This window comes from Harpegnathos saltator, unplaced genomic scaffold (genome assembly GCF_003227715.2).
Source record: "Harpegnathos saltator strain DR-91 unplaced genomic scaffold, Hsal_v8.6 scaffold844, whole genome shotgun sequence".
NCBI classification, from domain to species: domain Eukaryota; kingdom Metazoa; phylum Arthropoda; class Insecta; order Hymenoptera; family Formicidae; genus Harpegnathos; species Harpegnathos saltator.
Window position 1 is genome coordinate 1,720,825 of NW_020230698.1, and position 20,266 is coordinate 1,741,090.

The window sequence follows — 20,266 nt, forward strand, 5'->3', positions numbered from 1 at the left end:
GGCGTTCTTAAAGCCGCGCGCGCGCGCGCGCGCGCGCGAGATCGCACGTCCGACGACGCGATCCAAACGCGATCACGGTCCCCGCTGTCGAATTAGAGCCGACGATTTATGGTGGATAGATTTATTAGTGGGTGTACCTCGTTAGAGCCCGGGGGCGCCGAGCTGGAAGAGAAAGCGAAAGACAGAGGACGACAGAGGGAGAGATAGAGGGACTTCCGACAGAGCGTCGTCGATATATCCTGCGGGGCTCGCCGCAGAATTCCAGAGGTTACGGTCGGGATTACGTTTCGATAATTTATACGCGCGTGGACCTTGGCTCGTCCGCGTGCCGTGCATCTGGATTTCCTGGTCGGTTATTCGGCGGTGCCGTTCGCGCGCGTACGTGGCCCGCGGTCCCCCGCGCGCCCCTCACATACGTCGCTACGTACGTACTGCGTACTGATCGATCGATCCTCGATGTAGCGCCATAAAGCGCGCGCGGCCGTATACTGGTTCTTCTTGTGCGCACACATACCGGAGATGTGTATTACTCGTGCAAATCCGCGCCCGCTCGTTTGTCCCGCGCGCGCGTCGGGTATCTCTTGATACGTAACGATTTCTCTTGCGCAAGAATGGACGCGCGCGCGCGCGCGCTCGCGCTCGCGGCGGCAGTTAACTTCTCCTTAAACAGCTGTACTAATTGACCAATAGAAAGCGGAGCTCTAACGATGACCGAACGCTGACAATCGCGTCCCGTTTCAGGGCGTTCTTTCGGGGTCGTCGCGGCGATCGTTTCCCGCGATAACTCCTCGCGAGCGGAACTCGGATTTGCAGCTGTCGGCGCGGTGCCCGGTGCAATTTCAAGCATCGCGTCCGCGTCCGTCACGTTGTCGTGGCCGCAGTGATCGGGCGAGATGAGAAATCGAACGATACGGCGCGGCGGCTGTCGGCGTATTTTCATCGCGTAAATCCATCGCGTTCATTTACCACGCGCGTCGTTCCCGCTTATTCGTAATTTATACTTTTTTTTTTTTTCTACCAAGGAAGTTTCTATTTTCACGGCTAGACATGAGCTGTTTTTCCAGGTGTTTCCGGCGGAATCAGTCGTTCTCATGGAGGCGCGTGTTTTCCGTATCGCGCATCAGAGGGAAACAAACAGGAGGATTTCGCGCGGCCCGAACGGTCGCATAAAATCTACCCGTGTCTCAATCTGGATAGTTTCCGACGTGGCGATCGACCTGAATCGACCAGCACTTCGCGCAGACTTAGTTTTTACCGCCGAGAGGAAAAGGCACAGTTTCTGATAATCGGTCGTAGTGTGCCTGCTGGCGCAGTCCTCTCTGGCGCGTACGCGATCGTGGCAACGCTCGATGAAACACACAAACGTGTGACGGAATTTATCGTATGTACTGCTAAATAATTAGCTGCGGACTGTATCGCCGGCAATTACGGTAATTTCTCGGAGAGGCCGACGTGTTTCGCGCACGAGCGCGCCCGGCTAACAAACGCCCGGCGGAGCGTAATCTTCGATCGAAGATACGTCGCGAGCATGGACATGGAAGCGGTCGAAGGGCTCCCTCTCCCTCTCTCTCTCTCTCTCTCCCCCCTCTCCCACTCTTCCTTTCTCTCACTCTCCCTCTCGCCCTTTCTCTCTTTCTCCTTTATTATTCCTAGGTCATTCGCTTCGCGTGACCATCCCTTTGATCCTGCATCGCGCGCGCCGTTCATTTCTCATCGGCGGCCGATGGATTTTCGCTTGTCCGGCTAATTGTCGGAAAAGAGGCGCCGGATATGGATTCCACGGACTATCGATACGCTTACGCGCTCGTACGTACGCGTAGGCGTTGCTGTTTAATATTTGACGCCGCAGCCCCGATGGAAACGGCAATTATCGAGATAAGCGCGCGCGTGCGCGCTCGCACGATATTCCCCGGCGTCATAAAGGGCCTCCTCTCCGTTTTTTCCATCCGGCCTCACGGGAGCGCGTCGCGGTTAGCGGCGAAGCATTGAAATTCCGAACTTATCATCCGCTATCGTCGCTCATTTCCACCGGTTCTCACAAACTCGCCGCCGTCGCCGCCGCGCCGCCGCGATCCTTTATCGTCGTTCGCTCGCTCGCTCGCGCGTCTCCGGGAGAAAAATGTTTCGACGCGACCGGGTTTCTCAAGCTTTTTCAGCCGGTCGCCGGGGAGGGGTCGCGGATCATTTCTCGCGCCATCACGATTTAAGACAGTAACTCGCGCGCCGTAGTTATCGCATCGACGGATCAATCGGCCGGACGCGGACGGTGGAAGTGTTAAGGACGGCGTGCGAAGCGCCCTCGTGGGCGAGCGTAATAGCAGAAACCATTACCTGATCTTTCTCGACGAAGCCCATGAACGACGTCCTCTCGATCTCGATCGGTTGGCCGTGTCGATCGTAAAGGGCGATTACGAAATGGAAAAAATTGCTCTTCCTCAGATTACTCGGCGGTTGCTTCTCGAAATGCGCCCGGCCCACGCCGACCCTGTAATCAATCAAACGCGACGTTTTACAATCGTCCTACCGTAAACGCGTTTCTTACTGCCTTCTTCTAAGTCTCGCACTTGTCTCAGACTTGTCTCATTTTGTATCGCGATGCAACGAGTGGCATCATCGCGCCGACGGTCAGGTATCTCGCGAATCTTGACGAAATCGACGTCGCATGATCAATCTCCAACTTGCTCGCGATCGTCTCCTCTCCTTTCCTCTTTCTTTCTCTCTCTCTCTCTCTCTCTCTCTCTCTCTCAGGTGGCCATTGCCGCGCACGATTCGGCCAATTTGTCAATTTATATACGCACTTGCGATCAATTTATACATATTTGTTTCTTATCACGAGGCCGCCGACATGTACAGGTGCTTGGCATTTCGACGGTCTTTGAAGCCAAGTGGAACGATTAAGCGGTGTTCTATATATCGCGGGGTCAAAGACGTGTATCAGTCTCGTCCTTGAGTGCAATAAGAATGCCCAAACCGGTAGAGAGGAAAGACAAACGAGGTCGAGCGTGGGGAAGCGCGCAGGTGGCCTCGACGCCTTAAAATCCCATTAAGGTCTCATGTGCCGAGATTAGGCCGCCGGACTCCACTGCCATCTTTGAGTAATGGCACAGAAAGTCCCCTTTTCGAGTACGTTGCGTCGCGTGCGCGCACCGCGCTCTCGGTACTGATCTCGTAAAACTCCGGAGTTTCTCGTCGCCCATTATTCCGTCGTTACTCGGCCGTCCACGAGTCGCGCGGCCATCGGCCGTAATCGCGCGATAATTCCTATTGACATTGGCTCGATTGTGTCGCACGGATCACCCCGTCCTTCCGCCCGCGGAGAAAAAGCTCGGCGGTGAACTTCCGCGGCGACGAACGCGAGGCGAATGCGTCCTCGCTCAGGGGTGCGGAATTTCTGCTCCTTTCGAAGCCGCGATTCGGTCGCGAGGATCAGAAATCCCGTCTCCTCCGACCGAAGCGCAAGCGGCAAATGAGCATTCAAGCCTCTCCGCGCTCATTACCGAATTCTTGCCCTCTCAGGGAGACAGGGCGCAGAGACAAAGTGGAAATTTCGTTGGAAACTTTTCGGCTGCGAATGTCAAACGCGCGCTACGCCGATATCGAGGAATCCTTTCATGCGCGGCGTATATCGCGCTGGGCTCACGGTTAAAAATCAAGCGCCGAGAAATCGCGTTATCGGCGCCGGGCCGTCGCGAAACGATAAAACCATCGCACGACTGCACAGAGACTGCGTGCGCGCGCGCGGCCATCAGGGCGGACCCTCGGAGCGGAAAACTGAATCGACTGGACCGAAAATGAATAGCGGCAGTTTTGCAGCACATTTGCGAAATAAATGATGGTATCGGCGGTGCGTTTGTCACGCCAGGTGGTGGGACGCCGAGCCGCCGGCAGGTAGAGGGCAGGGCGCAGGGGGGCAGTCGACGCGAGGGGTCGGTTGCAAGGGGTTGCAACGCGGGATTTCGGCTGAGAGCGCGAGCGGGCGGCGTGGACGGCCGCGGGGGCTCGCGGCGCGGGGAGGCTGCAAGCAAGGGTGGTGGACACACGCTGCCGGGGAGGAAGGGGAGTGATGTACTGCCCGTGTCGATAATTATCGGTGGCTGATTAACCGGCCGCCGGTTCGCGCCCCATAACTCTCGACGTCCGATTATTTTGCCCCGTTTGCCATGCACCAATTCCTACATAACGTGTAGGCACGTCCCGCCGCACCGTTATATTATCACCCACGCGTCGGCTCCACCACCACTATCACGCCTTTTCCGCCCGACTATCGAGGATTGCGGAAAACCGCGCATACGCGCCCGCACTTCGTATCGCTAATATGACAATAGTGCGTATGCGGTCGCACACACCGGCGCGCGTACGTGTCTGCGCCTGTGCCTGTGCCTGTGCGTGCGTGTGTGTGTGTGTGTGTGTGTGTTCGCGCGCAAATTGCTCCACGAAGAAATTGCCTTCGGTGCGAAATTCCACGGCCTTGACGCGGCCCTACCCGCGTCCTTACAGTTTCTCCATTTGCCACTGTTAGATTAGCCGCTACCCCGCCCATTTGACCAGTTCAGAATCTTTCCTCGATCTAATGAAGCGGAGGCTCTTTGCTGTACGATCAAGACTAGAGGAGATGGGGCCGATAAGAGTCTACGTACGAGTGTTATGTTCCGATAAAAGAAAAACTATCAAGATATTTAATAGTCCGAGTTGGATTATTTATTTGGACTATTAAAGCAAATGATGCGCATCCTGACTTCATGGATATATTTTGCATTGATGCTTTTCTTTTTACTGGACTGTAATATCCGCGCGCTGGCTGTATTTTTTAGCTTCCTTTCGATTGTTTTTATCATCGACTTGGACACAGATTCAGCGCTCCTCTACTAGAGCCTGGGGAGAAAAGGATAAAAGACTGCATCTGGAAAGGACGGTCTGTGCCGGTCGCACAAGCACGCTCGATCTTTGTTCAGTTTCACTCCTATCGGGAAAAGACGAAGAAAGCGTGTCTATGGGAGGGGGAATATAGCTGTCCTTTACGTCTTGTCTTCAAACCTCTTGTTTGAGAACCCAACCCGAAATTCTGACTCTGCTTTCGACCTGAATTCTCCAAAAATCCGGTCGACGCCTCTAAATGACGGAAAATATAATTTTGCTACTCTCGAGAGTAGGGACTCTCGAGAGAAAACTGTGCCTCTCGGCAAAAATTTGCGGGTCAAATATACAACTTGATATAACTTGAAAGTATGAAATTAACGCGGGATGGAATATTGATGGAGATCGAAATTCGGGCCAAAATACGATATGTCGGGAAAGCGCAGTCTCCGTGTACTAGGAAAGAAAATTTAGTATCTTTAACAAAACTGTTTAATTTAGGCATTTTTTAATAGCAACCAAATATCTTGTTTTATATAACAAAATATTTAGTTGTCTCAACTAAATATATTTTTCTGCTTTGTTCTCTGGACCAAGTGATTTTGTTCTTAGACTTCGTATATAAAAATTAAGCATTTTAGTTATTTTATCCATAAAAATTACATAATAACGAAATATTATTTTACATAAACTAAAATAATGCCTAATGGATACTATTTTGTCTTTCTGTGCACTAAAATTTAGATTTTATATATTAAGAAAAAATTGTAGTATCTTTAACAAAATTCATATAGTTAAAGCTTTTTTCGTTGCTATAACAAAAGTATTACGTTATACGAACAAACCGTAAACAAAGATATTTGTTTACAGGAGCTAAACAGTTTTGTTGGGCATATTTTAACCAAATTATTTTGTTGTTACAACAAAATTTTCGTTCGCGCAACAATACATTTTTCCTAGTGTGTACAGATCCATTCTTATATCGTTGTCTCATCATGCCTCACACGAGGCTCCACTGTCAGGTGGACGAACGTTTGAACTCATCCGTCGCGTTCAGTCGCGTCGTTGTCCTCGAACGATCCGAGCGGCGAGTCGAGACGCGTAAATCCGGCAGGCGCAGAAAACGCAACACTAAACTCGCCGTATGATCCTGATTACATGCCGATACCGCGTCGATACGTCTTCGGCAATATATCGGTTCGGCTGAAACGGCCGACTTTTTGCAGCACTCTTCCCGCTCTCTCGGCAGTACCGCGCGAATGTGTCGGGGGGTGCGTTTTCACGGCGACACAAACGCGCCGTACAAATACATGTACGCGCGGATAACGTGCGCTTTACGCGTTTATGCCGGCGCCCCCCGTGCGTTGCTCGTCTCGCCGACGAGCGACGCCGAGAGAGAGAGAGAGAGAGAGAGAGAGAGAGAGAGAGAGAGAGAGAGAGAGAGAGGTGATAATTACGGGCTCCATTCGCGTTTACTGTATTCGTGCGTGCAATTTGCCACGCGTGCGCTTTCGGCTTGCAGATAACGCCGCTCGTTCCGGCACCTGCGAATCATTCGATTCCCTCCGCCACCGCCACCGCCGCCGCCGCCGCCGCCGCCGCCGCCGCCGCCACGCTATCCCACCGCGCGATTATTCTTTCGCGGCCGACTAAAGCGGGCCCGTGCGATTCGATTTGCAGATTCCGATCGATCGGCTATGATATCGTTCTAAAGCGCGCGCGACGCGCGTTTCGGAATATGCGAACGAAGATACGGCCTGCGTTTTCCAGTTCGCGAGAATGAGAGACAGAGAGAGAGAGAGAGAGAGAGAGAGAGAGAGAGAAAATGAGTGGGAGCGTTAGAGAAAGTTGGAGGGATGAGAGGGCGGGTGACGAGTGTACAAATTGCAATCGTACGACGGGCGTAAAAGAACGCTCGCGTGCGCGCTTACGAAGCGTGCGAACACCGAGTTATTACGAGAGGAGAGAGTCGTGGGCGCTTTATTAAGTCGTGTTGGGAGCTAAATTGTGCGGCCGGTGACTTTTTCCCCGTCGCCGGCCAAGTCCGCGGGACCGACGGCACCGCGGTAACGACGTAATCGACATTTAAACGACGACGAGACAACAGCAACGAGGACGGCGACAGAGAACGAAAAGCGTAAACCTCGACGAGGAGGCGCACGGATTGCCGGATGTAACCGATCGATCGATGTATCGTCTCTACTTTATGCAGGAGCCGCGACCTCTGCTGTTTGCGCGCCATGCATTATGGACGAAATATGCGGATAATACGTAGCCACCGATATGGTTACGAATTCGCGGATAAAGCAATCGTAGAGAATTACAATAAATCCGCGGGTAATGCGCGCGCCGTCGGGCGTTAGTTATTGCGAGTTAACCGAAGCGCGCGCTCTCCTCTCTGTCTCTGGCTTCCTCGCCCCCTTTCCCTTCCTCTCTCCTCTCCCCCTGCTCTCTCTCTCTCTCTTTGTGTGTGTGTGTGTGTGTGTGTGTGTGTGTTTACGCTCGCGCCCAACGCGATCATAATGCGTGCGGAGATAATGAGCAATTTGTAATATATCCGAATGTAATTTGCTACCGGTGTGCGTTACCGCGAACGTTGTTCAATTTGGTGCTATGTTTCATCGCAGCTCCGTGGCCGCGTAAAAATCCAATTAGTTATTAACACCCTCGCGCGCGCGCGTGCGTGTATTTCGCAAATATTCCGCACGAGAGCTCCCGTCATAATAAATAATTTTCGCATATTTTAATTAAGTTTAAGCAAATACACACACGCCCGCGCGCCGCGTTAAAGCACATTAATCGTTAGTTGCGCATTAAATATTCAACATTTGGGTGGATGTTTGTCTTGAAATTATAAAGCGCGATCGATATAATTCGGAAGCGTTCCGGCGCGACTTCGCGAAAACATCGCGGCCGCACGGCGGATTTCACGCGCGATTCAGCGATCGGATCCGTCGTCGTTTCGACAGCGAATCGATGGCGATTTTCTCCCTCGCGGCTCTCCGCCCTCTTGAGCTCACCGCTTTGTCTCTCTTTCTCTCTCCTTCTTTCTCTCTCTCTCTCTTGCGCGCGCGCGCGCGCGAGAAGGGCATCGTTTCCAACGGGCGTGCAACAGTACCTTGCGCGGTGCGCGATGGTTTACTGCTTCATTAGGTGGATAACTTTTTTAGGGGTTTTTAAAAAGCGCGAGAGTTTATGCCAGCTCCGCGGGAGTTTTAAAACAGTTTCGCGTACGGACCCCACCCAGTCCGATCTCGGTGTAACGCAGTTGTGGCGTTATAGCCGTTCTCTCACGCAGCGGGAAACGAAACTTTCCAACTTGAGCCGTGTGCCGAGAGAAGGCGAAAGTTGACGCTTAACATTTTGCGACTTTTTAACTCCCGCCACGGGCGATTACCTAGACTGCCGCAACATTGATTCAATTAGGTCCTATACTGGCAAGCGGATCCGCACGCGCCGCGCCGCGCCGCGCCGCGTTTCTCGTGCCCGACGTCGAGGTCGTGATTGATCTCGCAGTGATTATCAGTCGACGATTATTCGCCGTAGGCGTTTCATCAGGCGCGATTCCCCCGTCAGTCATCGGCGCGTCCTCCTCTCGCGCTTAATCAATGTTTCTCGCGACAAACGGTTCTTGTTTTTAATTCTCCCTGTTCCCCCACGTGACTTGGTGTATAATAACGCACGCAAGGACTCGCGCGCTGAAGGTCTGTGAGAGCCATTTGAGGTGTGTCGAAAGTTCGTTTCCGGCGTGAACTTTGCCTGCCAGGTTAATGAATGGCTCATGCGCGCTGTAACGTTCGTAGACTTTTGGGAAAGCATCGATTTCGTGTCTCGCCGATGCGTGAGTCAAGGAGGAGGCCAATTCGCGAACGCGCGGCCCGAATCCTTGCCGATTCTCTCGTTCGCGACTACTCCGCAGCGCAGATCGACGACACGTCCGTCGCGCTCGACACGATCCGCAAGTAATCGACGCGTCGTTTTCTCTGTCTGCAACAGCCAGCGGTGCAATAAAATCCCGCGCGCTTTGCTTTCCGCGGGACGGCGACGGGAGCGCCGCGCCGGGGTCTATTTGCCTTTCTTCTCGCGGGGAAGGTCAGCCGCGCGCCGGCGGATAGCCCGGAGGAAGAATGATCGGGCGAACGAGGGAGAAAGTACGGGACGGGCGATGAGCAAAAGGCGCTAAAATTCTCAATTACATTAACTCGATTCCGGTCGGTCCCCGTGTCACGTTGCGCTCGCAGGGAAGGGGTTAGTTAAGAGAACCGCTATTGGATTAGCGAACCCGGTCCGACCCACCGCGCCGGTTTACCTTCTCGAGTCGTCGTATCTGTACCTTCGTCGTTTGCACGTCGTACAAATCCCTTAAGCGAGGCTGCAATAAAGCACGGTTTATCGTTCGCCAAATGCGAGGACGTGTGCGCCACTTCGAGACGGTATGATCTCTCTCTCTCTCTCCCTCTCTCTCTCTCTCTCTCACTCTCTCTCTCTCACTCTCACTCTCTCTCTCTCTCTCTCTCTCTCTCTCCCTCTCTCTTCCTATCTATCTCTGTCGCACGCGCAGAGGATAAAGCGAGTATTTGTTTTCGCGGCACGAAAGTCAAGCGACGTCGACGCTGAGGAAGGGCCGTTCTTGCCGGCTGTCGGCTGTCGGCGCTGTTGTCTTCTACGGGACGTGCCGGGATATCTCCAATGACGCCGAAGAGACACCCCCAGAATGATTCGTACGTTCAAGCAAGCGCACACGTCCGGCGATACTGGAGGGAAATAATATCTTGCGGAAAAGCGGCTGTAAGAGTGCGCGCCTTGTCATTCGCTCTTTCTTTCTTCTTCGGCTCGAATGCGTCGATATTTATCGCTCCGCTGAAACTCGCAGCTCGCGCACCCGTCGTGCGGTATTTACAGCCTTTTTACAATTTTAACGAGCGCCGAATGGCCTCGGGACGGCGATGTGGCGCGCAGGGATACAGCTCGCCGCGCGATCCGACGGCAAGCGACGCCTCGAACTTCCACGGAAGACGTGCGTTATTCCGGGGCGTTTTTGTGGATTTCATCGCGCCTCCCGTTAAATTCGTCGTCGCGCGACCTCCGGCCGGCGATTGTTTAACCAGGTTAAAGATTAAAAGCGCGTTTAACGATGTTAGCGCTGCGCAATCAACATTTTGCCCGGTTCGGACGAACGTGCAACGAGGTAACAGCATGCGCGCCTTTAATAATTTATAACCCGCGATTTCGTTTTTCAACGTATCAATGTATCATTTCCGCGCGAAATAACGACGGGCGAAAATTTCAGCGCGCGTCGACAAAGCGTTTCGTTCACGCGCGCGCGACCATTGAAAGAAGCTGTCATCTTGAGAAACTTTCTTTCTCTCTGCACCTTTCCCTGAAAATCCTCGTTTGCAACGTCATGGCACGACGTCGCGCGCTACGCTTATTCCCAAGTCACGTCGCCCGGAGGAAATCCCGAAGCTCGACCCGAACGTGACGCATCACGCTGTGAGCCCTTTCCGCGGTTTGGTGGCTGCCCGAAATGTGTTCTCGATCAAATCGAAGTCAGCGGGGGTTGTTTCTCAGACAACATTCTTTCGCGTCAACGTTACACGTGGCTTCTCTGTATCGCGTCTTTGTCGGTCAAGCGGATTAACAACTGAACCTCGCGGATCATCGACAACCTTCTTCTCTCTCTCTCTCTCTCTCTCTCTCTCTCTCTTTCCTCTCTACTTTACTCTACTCCCCCCCACCCCTCTCACATGCGAGACAAGGTGAAAGTGAAAAACGGACGCCGTGTACTCACGTTCCGTTGTCGGCGAGGGCGGGCTGCGGCCAAGCACGTGGCACCGGTTCCTCCTTGAGTATCTGCCTCATGTCCTGAGGCGCGAAAACTAACGGTGCCCGCGGATGATGATGCGGCGGCGGGGGTGGCGGTGCCACACTCGCGCCGTACAGCTTGCGACCCCAGTGTCCTTCGAGCTCGACGGGACTTCCGCCCCCCGTGGTGGCCCCGGTACCACCCCCTGCGCCGAGTCCGAGCCATGGCGACCCCCCAGCACCCACGATCGTGGAGCTGGGCAGGAGACCGCTCCACTCGTCGGACCGCGTGGTGAGGCCGTACGGACTCTCCTGGGGCAACAGGCTTCCTTCTTCGCGTTGTCACTCTTTGCGGAAACTCTCTCTTTCTCTCTCTCTCTCTCTCTCTCTCTCGCTCTCTCTCTCTCTCTCTCTCTCTCTCTCTCTTTCTCTCTCTTCCTCTGGTCGTCGCGCCTACTCCCCGCTGAATCAGACCGTCAAAATTAGCGCGCGCACGTTATCGCGTGTTTCTTAGGACCGCGCATGAATCGCTGCCATCAGCAGCACCGGGAACGAGATCGGCGGCCGGTGTGAGCCGCGGCGCCGGTGCACGGAACGTCCGCTCACCACTGACGGCGTCGTCGCGTCGCTCCGCGGCTGCACCGTCAAGTCGGCCGCACCGACCGCGTGCCGGTGCACATGCGTCCGAACGTGCGTGCCACGAGTTCGCGGGTAAGGGTTGCGAGCGCGCACTAAGGTCGCGTTGGAGTCTCACAATACACTGTTTTCCCCACTGGATACGACAGTTCTGCCTCGCTCGTTCTCACGCTCGCGCAGGATCGTGTCCCTCTCTCTCGATCTCTCTCGATCTCTCTCTCTCTCTCTCTTTCTCTCTCTCTCTCTCTCTCTCTCTTTCTTTCTTTCTCTCTCTCTCTCTCTCTCTCTCTCTCTCTCTCTCTCTCTCTCTCTCTCGATCTCTGCGATCGGTTGTCGTCCTCCGCGAGTTGTCGTGGCTTTCCGTCACTGTCGCGTCACTCGACGCGCGGCGATCGTGCAACGTGCCGTCGCGGGCTGCTCGTATTCGACTTGATGGCGGGAATCATCGACTGTCTCCCCTCGTCGAACGGTCGTTCCCAGAGGCGTCCTTACTGACGGCTCCTTCGAGATTGTCCTGCGATCCCTACCCAGGTGGACGGCTCTCGGGGTGCACGGAACAGGCCAGTGGTGGTCGGCCGCGCGGGTGGTAATCTGAGCACTTGCCGGCGGTACGCCTGTTATCGTCGCCACCGAGACGTCGCGAGGGTGTCTCGTGACCAGCGGAGAGGTCCTTCGAGGTCCCCAGTCGCGCGTTGCTTCCCGTTACGGCGCCGCTTGTCGAATGTGTCAGGGCCGGCACTAGCGGCGTGCCAGCAGGTCCCAGTGGGGTCGGACCTTCAGGTTCGCGGTGGGCGCGGCCGCGACTGACACGGCGCAAACTACTAGCTCTTCTGGGTGGCCTTGCCCATTTTGTGCCGCGCACCAATCCACTGCCGGCACCACGACCAATGGATGAAGCCGGCTCGCACCCATACGGACGCCCATCTCGTTTGCCAAGGATTGTGGCGCCGCGACGGTGATGTCAAGAGGCTGTCATTCCGGCGCGAGCCGCAACACGCTGAAGGTCGGTCCTGTCGCGCTCCGTTCTTCTGGATACGAGACCATGGCAGAAATTTACGATAAATGCTCAGAAATTGGGCTCTTTTTGTTTTTCTTGATGAACAACATGTAGAACTTTGCGCTTCCGTCCTGGAAGTTTTGAAATCCCTGAGGAATTAGGTCGTTTTTCAATGGGCGTGCCGCTCGTAAGACAGCTCGTATCTTTAACGTATTGCTGTCACCCCGAAATTGGGCTGCACGAGGGAATTTATATTTTTACATGGGAACTGGCTAGAAGTTTGCACTTTCAACTTTAAAGCTTTTGAAATCCTTGAGATCACGTCGTTTTTTAACGAGTGCACTATTCGCAACACTTGTCGCGTTTTTGACGTTTTGCTGTCAACCCAAAATTGGGTCTATCCCAATCAAGTGCATATTGAGCTTTCGTTATTGTTGCAAAACTCTTCTGATAATTTTTTCTCGCAGTTGTGCAACTCGATTTTCAAACTAGTATGATTCTTAGTATTTAATCCAGACTTGGTTAATGTAAATGTAATGGAAACTTCCCTTCAACCCCTTGTGGATTGAAGGTCCATCATATCAAAGACCGACCGTACAAATTTCCGTATGTTAAAGTATTTTTTTCTTTTTTTTTTTTTTTTAATATATATTTTAATAATAATTGGTGTTATCTCTCTCTGTATTTTCGAGATTTTGTTAAAATTTTACGAGATGACCTCCAACAGCTGGTGTATCACGTTAGGGGTTGAAAAGGTTTCAGACAAATATAGGAATATTCCTAGATGAACCACCAGTTCTGCTTGTGCGTACAACTCGTATCGATCTCCAAGTGTCTTTCTCTCGGTTCTTTAATCCACGAGCTTCTGGAACATTTTCCCAATTTTTGAACCTTGTTATCATAAAGTCGCAATATAACATTCTACCTGGGTGACAAAGACGATGAGCGTTACTTGGGTAATCGAGGGCATAAATCTTAGGTCGAGTGGCAGTTGGGTCGAAAAAGTAATTATAGAATTTGTTTGAATAAATTTATGTGGCGGAGGGAGTAGAGAGAGGTAATCGCGAGGAGTTAGGAGGAGGAGCAGAAAAGAAGAGAGGAAGAGAGAGAGAGAGAGAGAGAGAGAGAGAGGGAGAGAGAGAGAGAGAGAGAGAGAGAGAGAGAGGGAGAGAGAGAGAGAGAGATAGCGGCCGGCAGTGTTTCGCAGTGCTCTCACTAGCGCGAAACCGGCGGAGAGAATCTATTCTTCCCGGGCAGCCGTGTTTGGCCCGTTTACGCGGGAGAGAGCCACTGCCTCGAGGGGTATGGGGCCTATCAAGTGGAGATAATGTGTTCTGTGCCGGGTAATTTGGCTCTCTCCCTCCCTTCTTTCCACTTGAACCGCCTTGAATCTACTTCTTCGACTGTGTTTTGCATTTGCAAATACATTTCTGAATATTCCGCCCGTGGCTGCGCGGTAGTATCGATTAAACTTAATCGAGTGCGGCGGCCGAAGGTGCCGCGCGCCACCGCGCGAGTTTGTATCTGTCAAAAGAGCGAAACTAACGTCCGGGCGGGATCAAGATGCTCGGGCGGTCCGCACCCGTTGGTTCACGCATTGCTTACAAAAGCCGGTTTAACAGTGAGTAATCGCCGAGGCTACTTAACGTACACACATCGTACACATCGAGGTGTCAAGGGTCGCCGATTAATGTTTATCATATGCCGAGATAATGAAGCTTAATGAGGGTCTGCAGGCGTCATTACGAAACACTCGACATGCGCGCGCGTGCCAAACCGGTTTCAATCTCCTTTTTTCTCAAGCTCGTCGTCTCTCTTTCAGCGCCGTGATTCATGAGATCCCTCTCAGCTGCCCAACGGCCTGTAACATTACCACCTTATGGCAATGACGCGACTGCGAGAATGCGCGTGTGTGCGCGTGCCTAGGTATGCGTGTGTACGTGTGTGTGTGTGTGTGTGTGTGTGTGTGAGGGAGTGAGAGAATGCTATATCGAGACGGAGTTGCTACTTTTCACTCCGTTATGTCTCAGTATCCTTATAAAAAAGACGATCGTATCGGAGTTGGCGGGGAAAAAAAGCGGTCCGTCGGAATTGAATTCGTGAGAGACTTGGCGGCCGCTCTCCTTCAACGAGACAATGAAACTATTCTCTCGCTGTGTTTTACGAGAATATATGGCCGCAGTTGAAGGATCAGCGGTATCGTTAGGATCGACAGCATCGAAGCGGAAGAGAAAAACAGGCACCGAGCGACAAACAGCAGAGAGTCTCGGTAGACTCGGTAGACTCGGCGACAATACGCTCTCTTTAGATATTCCGGCAATCCAATAAACAGCGAGCGGTGCCGGCGCACTTAAATGTCCCAATGATGTCAAATGAACATCACCGCACCGGCCAAATCCAATTACTAATTGGGAGGGTCGGCACGACTCGGTGTCGCTGCGCTTCTCGCGTAGGCAAGTACCCCGCCACTAGCCGGCCCGTTTTCTAAGCCTATTATTCGGCTATGATAATATTTCGATCCTGGTTTTCTTGTTTGTTCCGATGTCCATAGAACTCGTCCCTGCATATGTCGGCTTAAGGGGGGTCGCGTGCGCGCGGATGAAACTGTCAACCGGATTCTCGATTTAGTCACCTACCTAACGACGACCCGCTGCACCGGCGCGGCGGTAATAAAATATTCTCCGACACGTTGAAATTCGAATTGGTGCGAGGAAAGGTATCTCTGTGTCGCAATGATAAGAAATTTGCAATTTTTTTGCCATTGAACACGGTCGAACAACGAGAAGCCTAAAAGAAGTGACACAAAGGAAACGAAAATGCGGTGGAATATTTTTATTAATCGAATTATTTAATGACATTTTTCTGTATCACTCGTCAATCCAGTATATAATCTTTAAAGTGGTCGGCTTTTTTTTTTTTTTTTGCGAGAGTGATGAAAATTTTTATTCTTATCAGATTGTTAGAAAGGAGGTAGTGCTAGTTCGTGATTTTTCAGATAATTTCAAGAGTGCGAAAATTGTTTGGAAAAAGCTTTTATAATCCGAGAAATTACAGTATAGACAAATTTTTAGTTTAAAATAATCCACTCTTTGACACGTGGAAAAAAGCTCTAGTTCAAAGACTGTCAGCCGAAAAACCGGGCGATCTGTGAGGGCAAATTCATTGCGAATCGTCTGCATGCGGAGCGCAAAAAAAAACAGCGACACTGCGCAAACTTTTTCGCACGCGTGCGCGCGCGCGACACGGCACGGCACGGTGATTCTGCAAAATCCGAAATAGGCGGGCGTGTAGCCGTAGCCAGCCGCACTTGCCCCATCGTAATAGTATCCGTGGTAGGTGCACACCCCATACCGAACGAGGCACCGCGAACAGGGCGCGCTGGTACATCGCGGGTTGGCATGAAGGGTCTCGTAGCGAAGAGAGACCTCGACATATGTGACGCTCATGTGGGGTGGCATCCCTCAGACTCGCGAATTCGGGACATGTGCGCCGCGTGGTAGAAGTGTCCAGAATTCTACGACGGAGTTTGTTTGCACTTGCACTCGCGAGTCGCGAAGTGGTTCTTTGATTATTTTCGTTTGCGTCGTTAGATCGAAACGTCCCGTACATCAGCCCTTTTAATTGTCGAGTGCCGCCCCCGAGACGGGGGGGATATTCCGCGTATATTCCGTCCGCTTGGCGAGAGAGGAAAGAGCCGCCGAGGAGTCGTCCCTCCCCCGCGATCTTTCTTTTTCACGTTATTTAAACGTATCGCCCCTTAAAGTGATTATCCACTGTTGTCGCTCCGTAGCGCTCGCGACGTGAGACCACATCGAGACACAATTTCGATAACGTGTGATGTTTCCATGTGTCGCCTCGGATTCCACGCTCTAGATGTTCAATTAGCGATCTCGGAATAAACGTGAGCCGCGGACGCGCCGTCTCTATCGATCACCCGTTTTACTCGACGGAGAATAATAGAGAAAGAGGCGACGCTGAAAACCACACAGTGCACTCACATTGTATTTGCCCGCGTGTTCCTTCTCTCGCTCTCGCTCTCGCTCTCGCTCTCGCTCTCTCTCTCTCTCTCTCTCTCTCTGTCTCGGGTTCAGCATTTGGTATGACAATACTGCTGATCAGCGCATCGGTGCGTGATTATAATGATAATGCCGCCTCCTGTTTCGCAAGAGGGGGTGAGCGCGGGCGCGGAGCCCCTGAGGGGCGCTCGAGTTTTTCGGCTAAAGTTTTTCCTACGCAGATGCGCCACCGGACGGGGGCTATTTATTAGCACGGCCGTCCTGTTCTCGTGCGTCCTCCCATTGAAAAGGGGCCGGACAACAGGTTGCCGCGTCAACGTCATTAGCCGTTGCGTTTTTGCCCCCGGCAAGCCCGTTGGGGTTTACCTCTATGCCGATAAGAGCCACGTACGTCGCTGCCGCCGTTAATCCCTTCCTCGATGAGATAAGCCGTAAGGCGTGATTTTGCCGTGGAAAACGTCGCCCTTTGCCGCCGGCGACTCGCGAAACGGATTTTCGCCGGGCGACCGGCGCGGCGCGGCGCGCGGGCGGCGGGCGGCCGGAGCGTCTCGGTGCAATTTTTATTTTCGCGCGACGGAGAGGATTCTTACGCCGCGCGGGAAACGCGCGACGGCGCGGCGGCCTTGGCTGATTGTAGAGGGAAACGGGAAATGCGCTCTGCTGGTCGTCCCGCGGACGGGACGACGAGCGCGGGCAGCGGCGCCTCCTCGGTCATTTCCGCGGATATTTCGGACGAAACGAAAGTTTCGGCCGGAGAGAGATCACTACTTCATGATTTATTCCGCGGACTCGCGCGTGGTCATGGTGCGGCCGTAACCAGCGGTAAAGCCCCACACAGCCCACGGCCAGTCGGAATCGAGGACGCGTCTGTTTCCATAAACCAAATTATTTTTATATCCAGGGGATCTGCGTTCCCGTGAATTAGTGATAAGCGGCAGAGGACGGTCACTCGATACTGTCGCTGACCGTGCGAGCCCCTATGATATATACAGCGGATGGAGCCTAGCGACTAGCAATAGCGATTTCTCCATCCGCTGCCCATAATACGAGGGATTTGTATCACTTTCCTAACACCCCCCTCCCCCCCCCGCTCCCCGCTCGACGAAATTACGCTCGTCACGTTTGCCACTGTGTGTCACGTTTAGCCGTGGCGCGTTTTATCGCGCGAGACTCTCGCGCGCGACAGAAGAGCCAGAAGAGGCAGACGGAGAATCTCGTTCCCGAGACTCTCGCTCCGCTCCTTTTCCCTCGCCGCCCTCCCTCCTGCGAAGTGTCGTCCGCATGGGAGAATTCTCTCGAATCTCGCCCGTGAGTAATTGTTAATCTACGTCCAGCTGCGGAGCGGAGCGCGTCTCATCGGAGATTCCGGCAGCGGCCGATCGACATCACCGCTAAGTGCCGCGTACGAATTACCGGCGACCCGCTATATCGCCGATTTCGTCGGTAATTCGCGGGTGGGACGGTGCGAGACGATGTTCGTGCGCGCGGTCGTTAGTCGATCGTTTTGGGGGATGGACACGGGGAATTCGGCCAGTTAGCCAAAGCGTAACGATGCATCCAACTCGAGAAATCGTTCCGGCGAGAGAAAGAGACGACACGGCGCGATTCGTGGAGGGTGCGGCCCGACCGAAGGATAGGACACCCTCGAGGGCCGTACGGGGGCACACGACTTTCGACCTGTGCGTGCGTGCTCGTCAAGGGTTATCGTATCCGAAAATGTAACTTATTTCGCGCAAACTGCCCGGCCGAAATGACACCGGTAACTCCTCGTTGCATCGGAGAGAGGCTCCCTCCTCAAATATTGAAGCGATATATCCGGACAAGCGACGTCTTCGGCGGCGCCATCGAGTCGGGAACTCGATGATCCGTGTGGCTTTTCAGGCAAAGAGGAGAGAAAGAAAGAAACGGAGGGAGAAATATTGTGTCACACGGGGCGCGCACGCAACCGCTGATATTCGCTGAAAGTCGCTAAGGCTAATTCGTAAACTTATGGACATGATGTATCGCTGCCGGTCTGCCGACGACGGCGACGGCGGCGGCGGCGGCGGCGGCGGCGGCGGCGAGGGCAGAGGGAGAGAAGGGTGGGCGATATCGGTCCAATTCTCGTTATTGGAGTAGAAATGGCCGTATGTTTCCGTTAATTAATTTCGACACGCTACACGCGTCTCGATTTCCCGCTAATGACTTAAATGGATTACCAGCTAATACCCGCGGACGCGGCTACCACTCTCTGATCCGTCGGTCGAGTCGGCCGCTCGCGTGCACGCGTGCATCGCATAAAGTTTTCAGATCCGTGCGTCGGTCCATCCACGGGGAGGGAATTTTTGCGGGAGGGACCGTGCGGACGCAGCCACGCTGCCAAACGTGGCTCTGCCACGCACGAGGTGGACACACACGCACACACAAGCGCGCGCACGCTAGCGCCCGCACATGCATACACACACACACACACACACACACACACAAATGGGAAAAGGAGAGAGCGACGAGTCCGCGCGGAAAGGAGGGCGAGGAGGAGAAACGTGGAGGCGAAACGGAGGTTTCCCGGCGTCGTCGACGGGACGTGTATCCGCTGGATTGCGGCCTCGTTCGGGAATCCCCGCGGGAGGTCGCCATCTTGTTCTCCTACGTAGGTATCCGCTGCCCGCCGCCAACCCGATGTCCTACCACCCCTTTGCATAAACTTAGGAACGGACGATGACGTCAGGGGGCAAAGGCATTCGCGTCCTGGCCGTTCTATCGATTTGTTATGTGCAACGTAGAAAGCGAATTTAATGAAAGGCCGGATTATACCACCGCGCTGGTACCTCGCCGGGGGGAGGGGGCACGTCCGGGGGTCGTTAACTAACAGTTGATCTCCGTTGGATTCCGTTGGAAACTCGCACAAGCGAGACACCGTGTCTCGACCGCGAGACATCCTCGCGGGTTGTGATCTCGCGCTGTGTTGAGAGCGGCCGTTGTGTTGTCGATTACGTGAGGAATTGCGTCGATAAGTCGTTCGATATTGGGCGCTCGGAACTTGGCTCGATGTTTGTGTAACGAGCGCGCGTATCAACCCCCCCTTTCCATGGGTGAGCTCGCACAAATAGCGTATTAACACGATAAACACGTGCTCGGCCCATTTTTCTACGGAGAGAGGAACGGAGAGAGGGAGGGAGCGAAGAGAGAAAGAGAGAGAGAGAGAGAGAGAGAGAGAGAGAGAGAGAGAGAGGAAGGGTAGGTGAGGGAGAGAAAGCAAGAGAATAATTGCAGCAACGAAATTATGTTTATTGTATACACGATGTTTTATGTATTAGGACAAATGAGATTCTTTCCGCCCATTGCGCCGTACAATGTATACATTTTATCGGCTTTAATTGGATGCTACCGCATATTCCCGGTTAATTAATACGAAAAATTGCCAATGTTAATAACGCATGCATTACCTGTTTGGTACGGTCTGTTGCATCGACGGACACGGACCGATGCACAGCAGTGGTAGTAGGGTCACCTGACCCGGGGTTCATATAGAGTGGGTGATATTAGCGTATTTTGTTGTAATTACCGAGCAGTCATTCGCGGTAACTGCGCCGCGATTCTCATTCGAAGGCTTTATATCATACGGACGAATTTCCGCGTGTGCGTTCGCACGCGCATGATAGAATGAGAGTTAGAGAGACAGAGAGAGAGAGAGAGAGAGAGAGAGAGAGAGAGAGAGAGAGAGAGAGAGAGAGAGAGAGAGAGAGAGAACGAGAGGAGGCAGAGGGGAAGGGAATCGCGCGGAAATCCTCCTTTGAAACATTTATCGCGGGGCGAAACGCCGGGCGAAATTTATGATTATGGCGGCGTGTTCGGCGATTTTTCGTTACACACACCGGCCCGGAAAACTTTTATTCCCGCGATGACACTTTTCATGATATTCGTTTCAGCTTCGCGGCCGGTTGGCCCGATACTCGAATCAGGGCGATTCGATTAAACC

At 53.3% G+C, this 20,266-nt stretch overlaps 1 protein-coding gene across 2 annotated transcripts in view; it reads right to left on the minus strand.

Annotated features, from left to right (window-relative positions):
• kn (EBF transcription factor knot) overlaps positions 1-11,060 on the minus strand; it is a 102,710-nt gene extending 91,650 nt beyond the window's left edge. For both annotated transcript variants that reach the window (XM_025307278.1, XM_025307277.1), the window contains exons 1-2: positions 10,646-11,060; positions 2,332-2,485 (exon numbers count right to left, since the gene is read on the minus strand). In XM_025307278.1, coding sequence (XP_025163063.1) covers positions 2,332-2,485; positions 10,646-10,716 — 225 coding nt within the window. In that variant the 5' untranslated portion in view covers positions 10,717-11,060. The remainder of the gene's footprint in view (positions 1-2,331; positions 2,486-10,645) is intronic.
• Between the last annotated feature and the right edge of the window lie 9,206 nt (positions 11,061-20,266).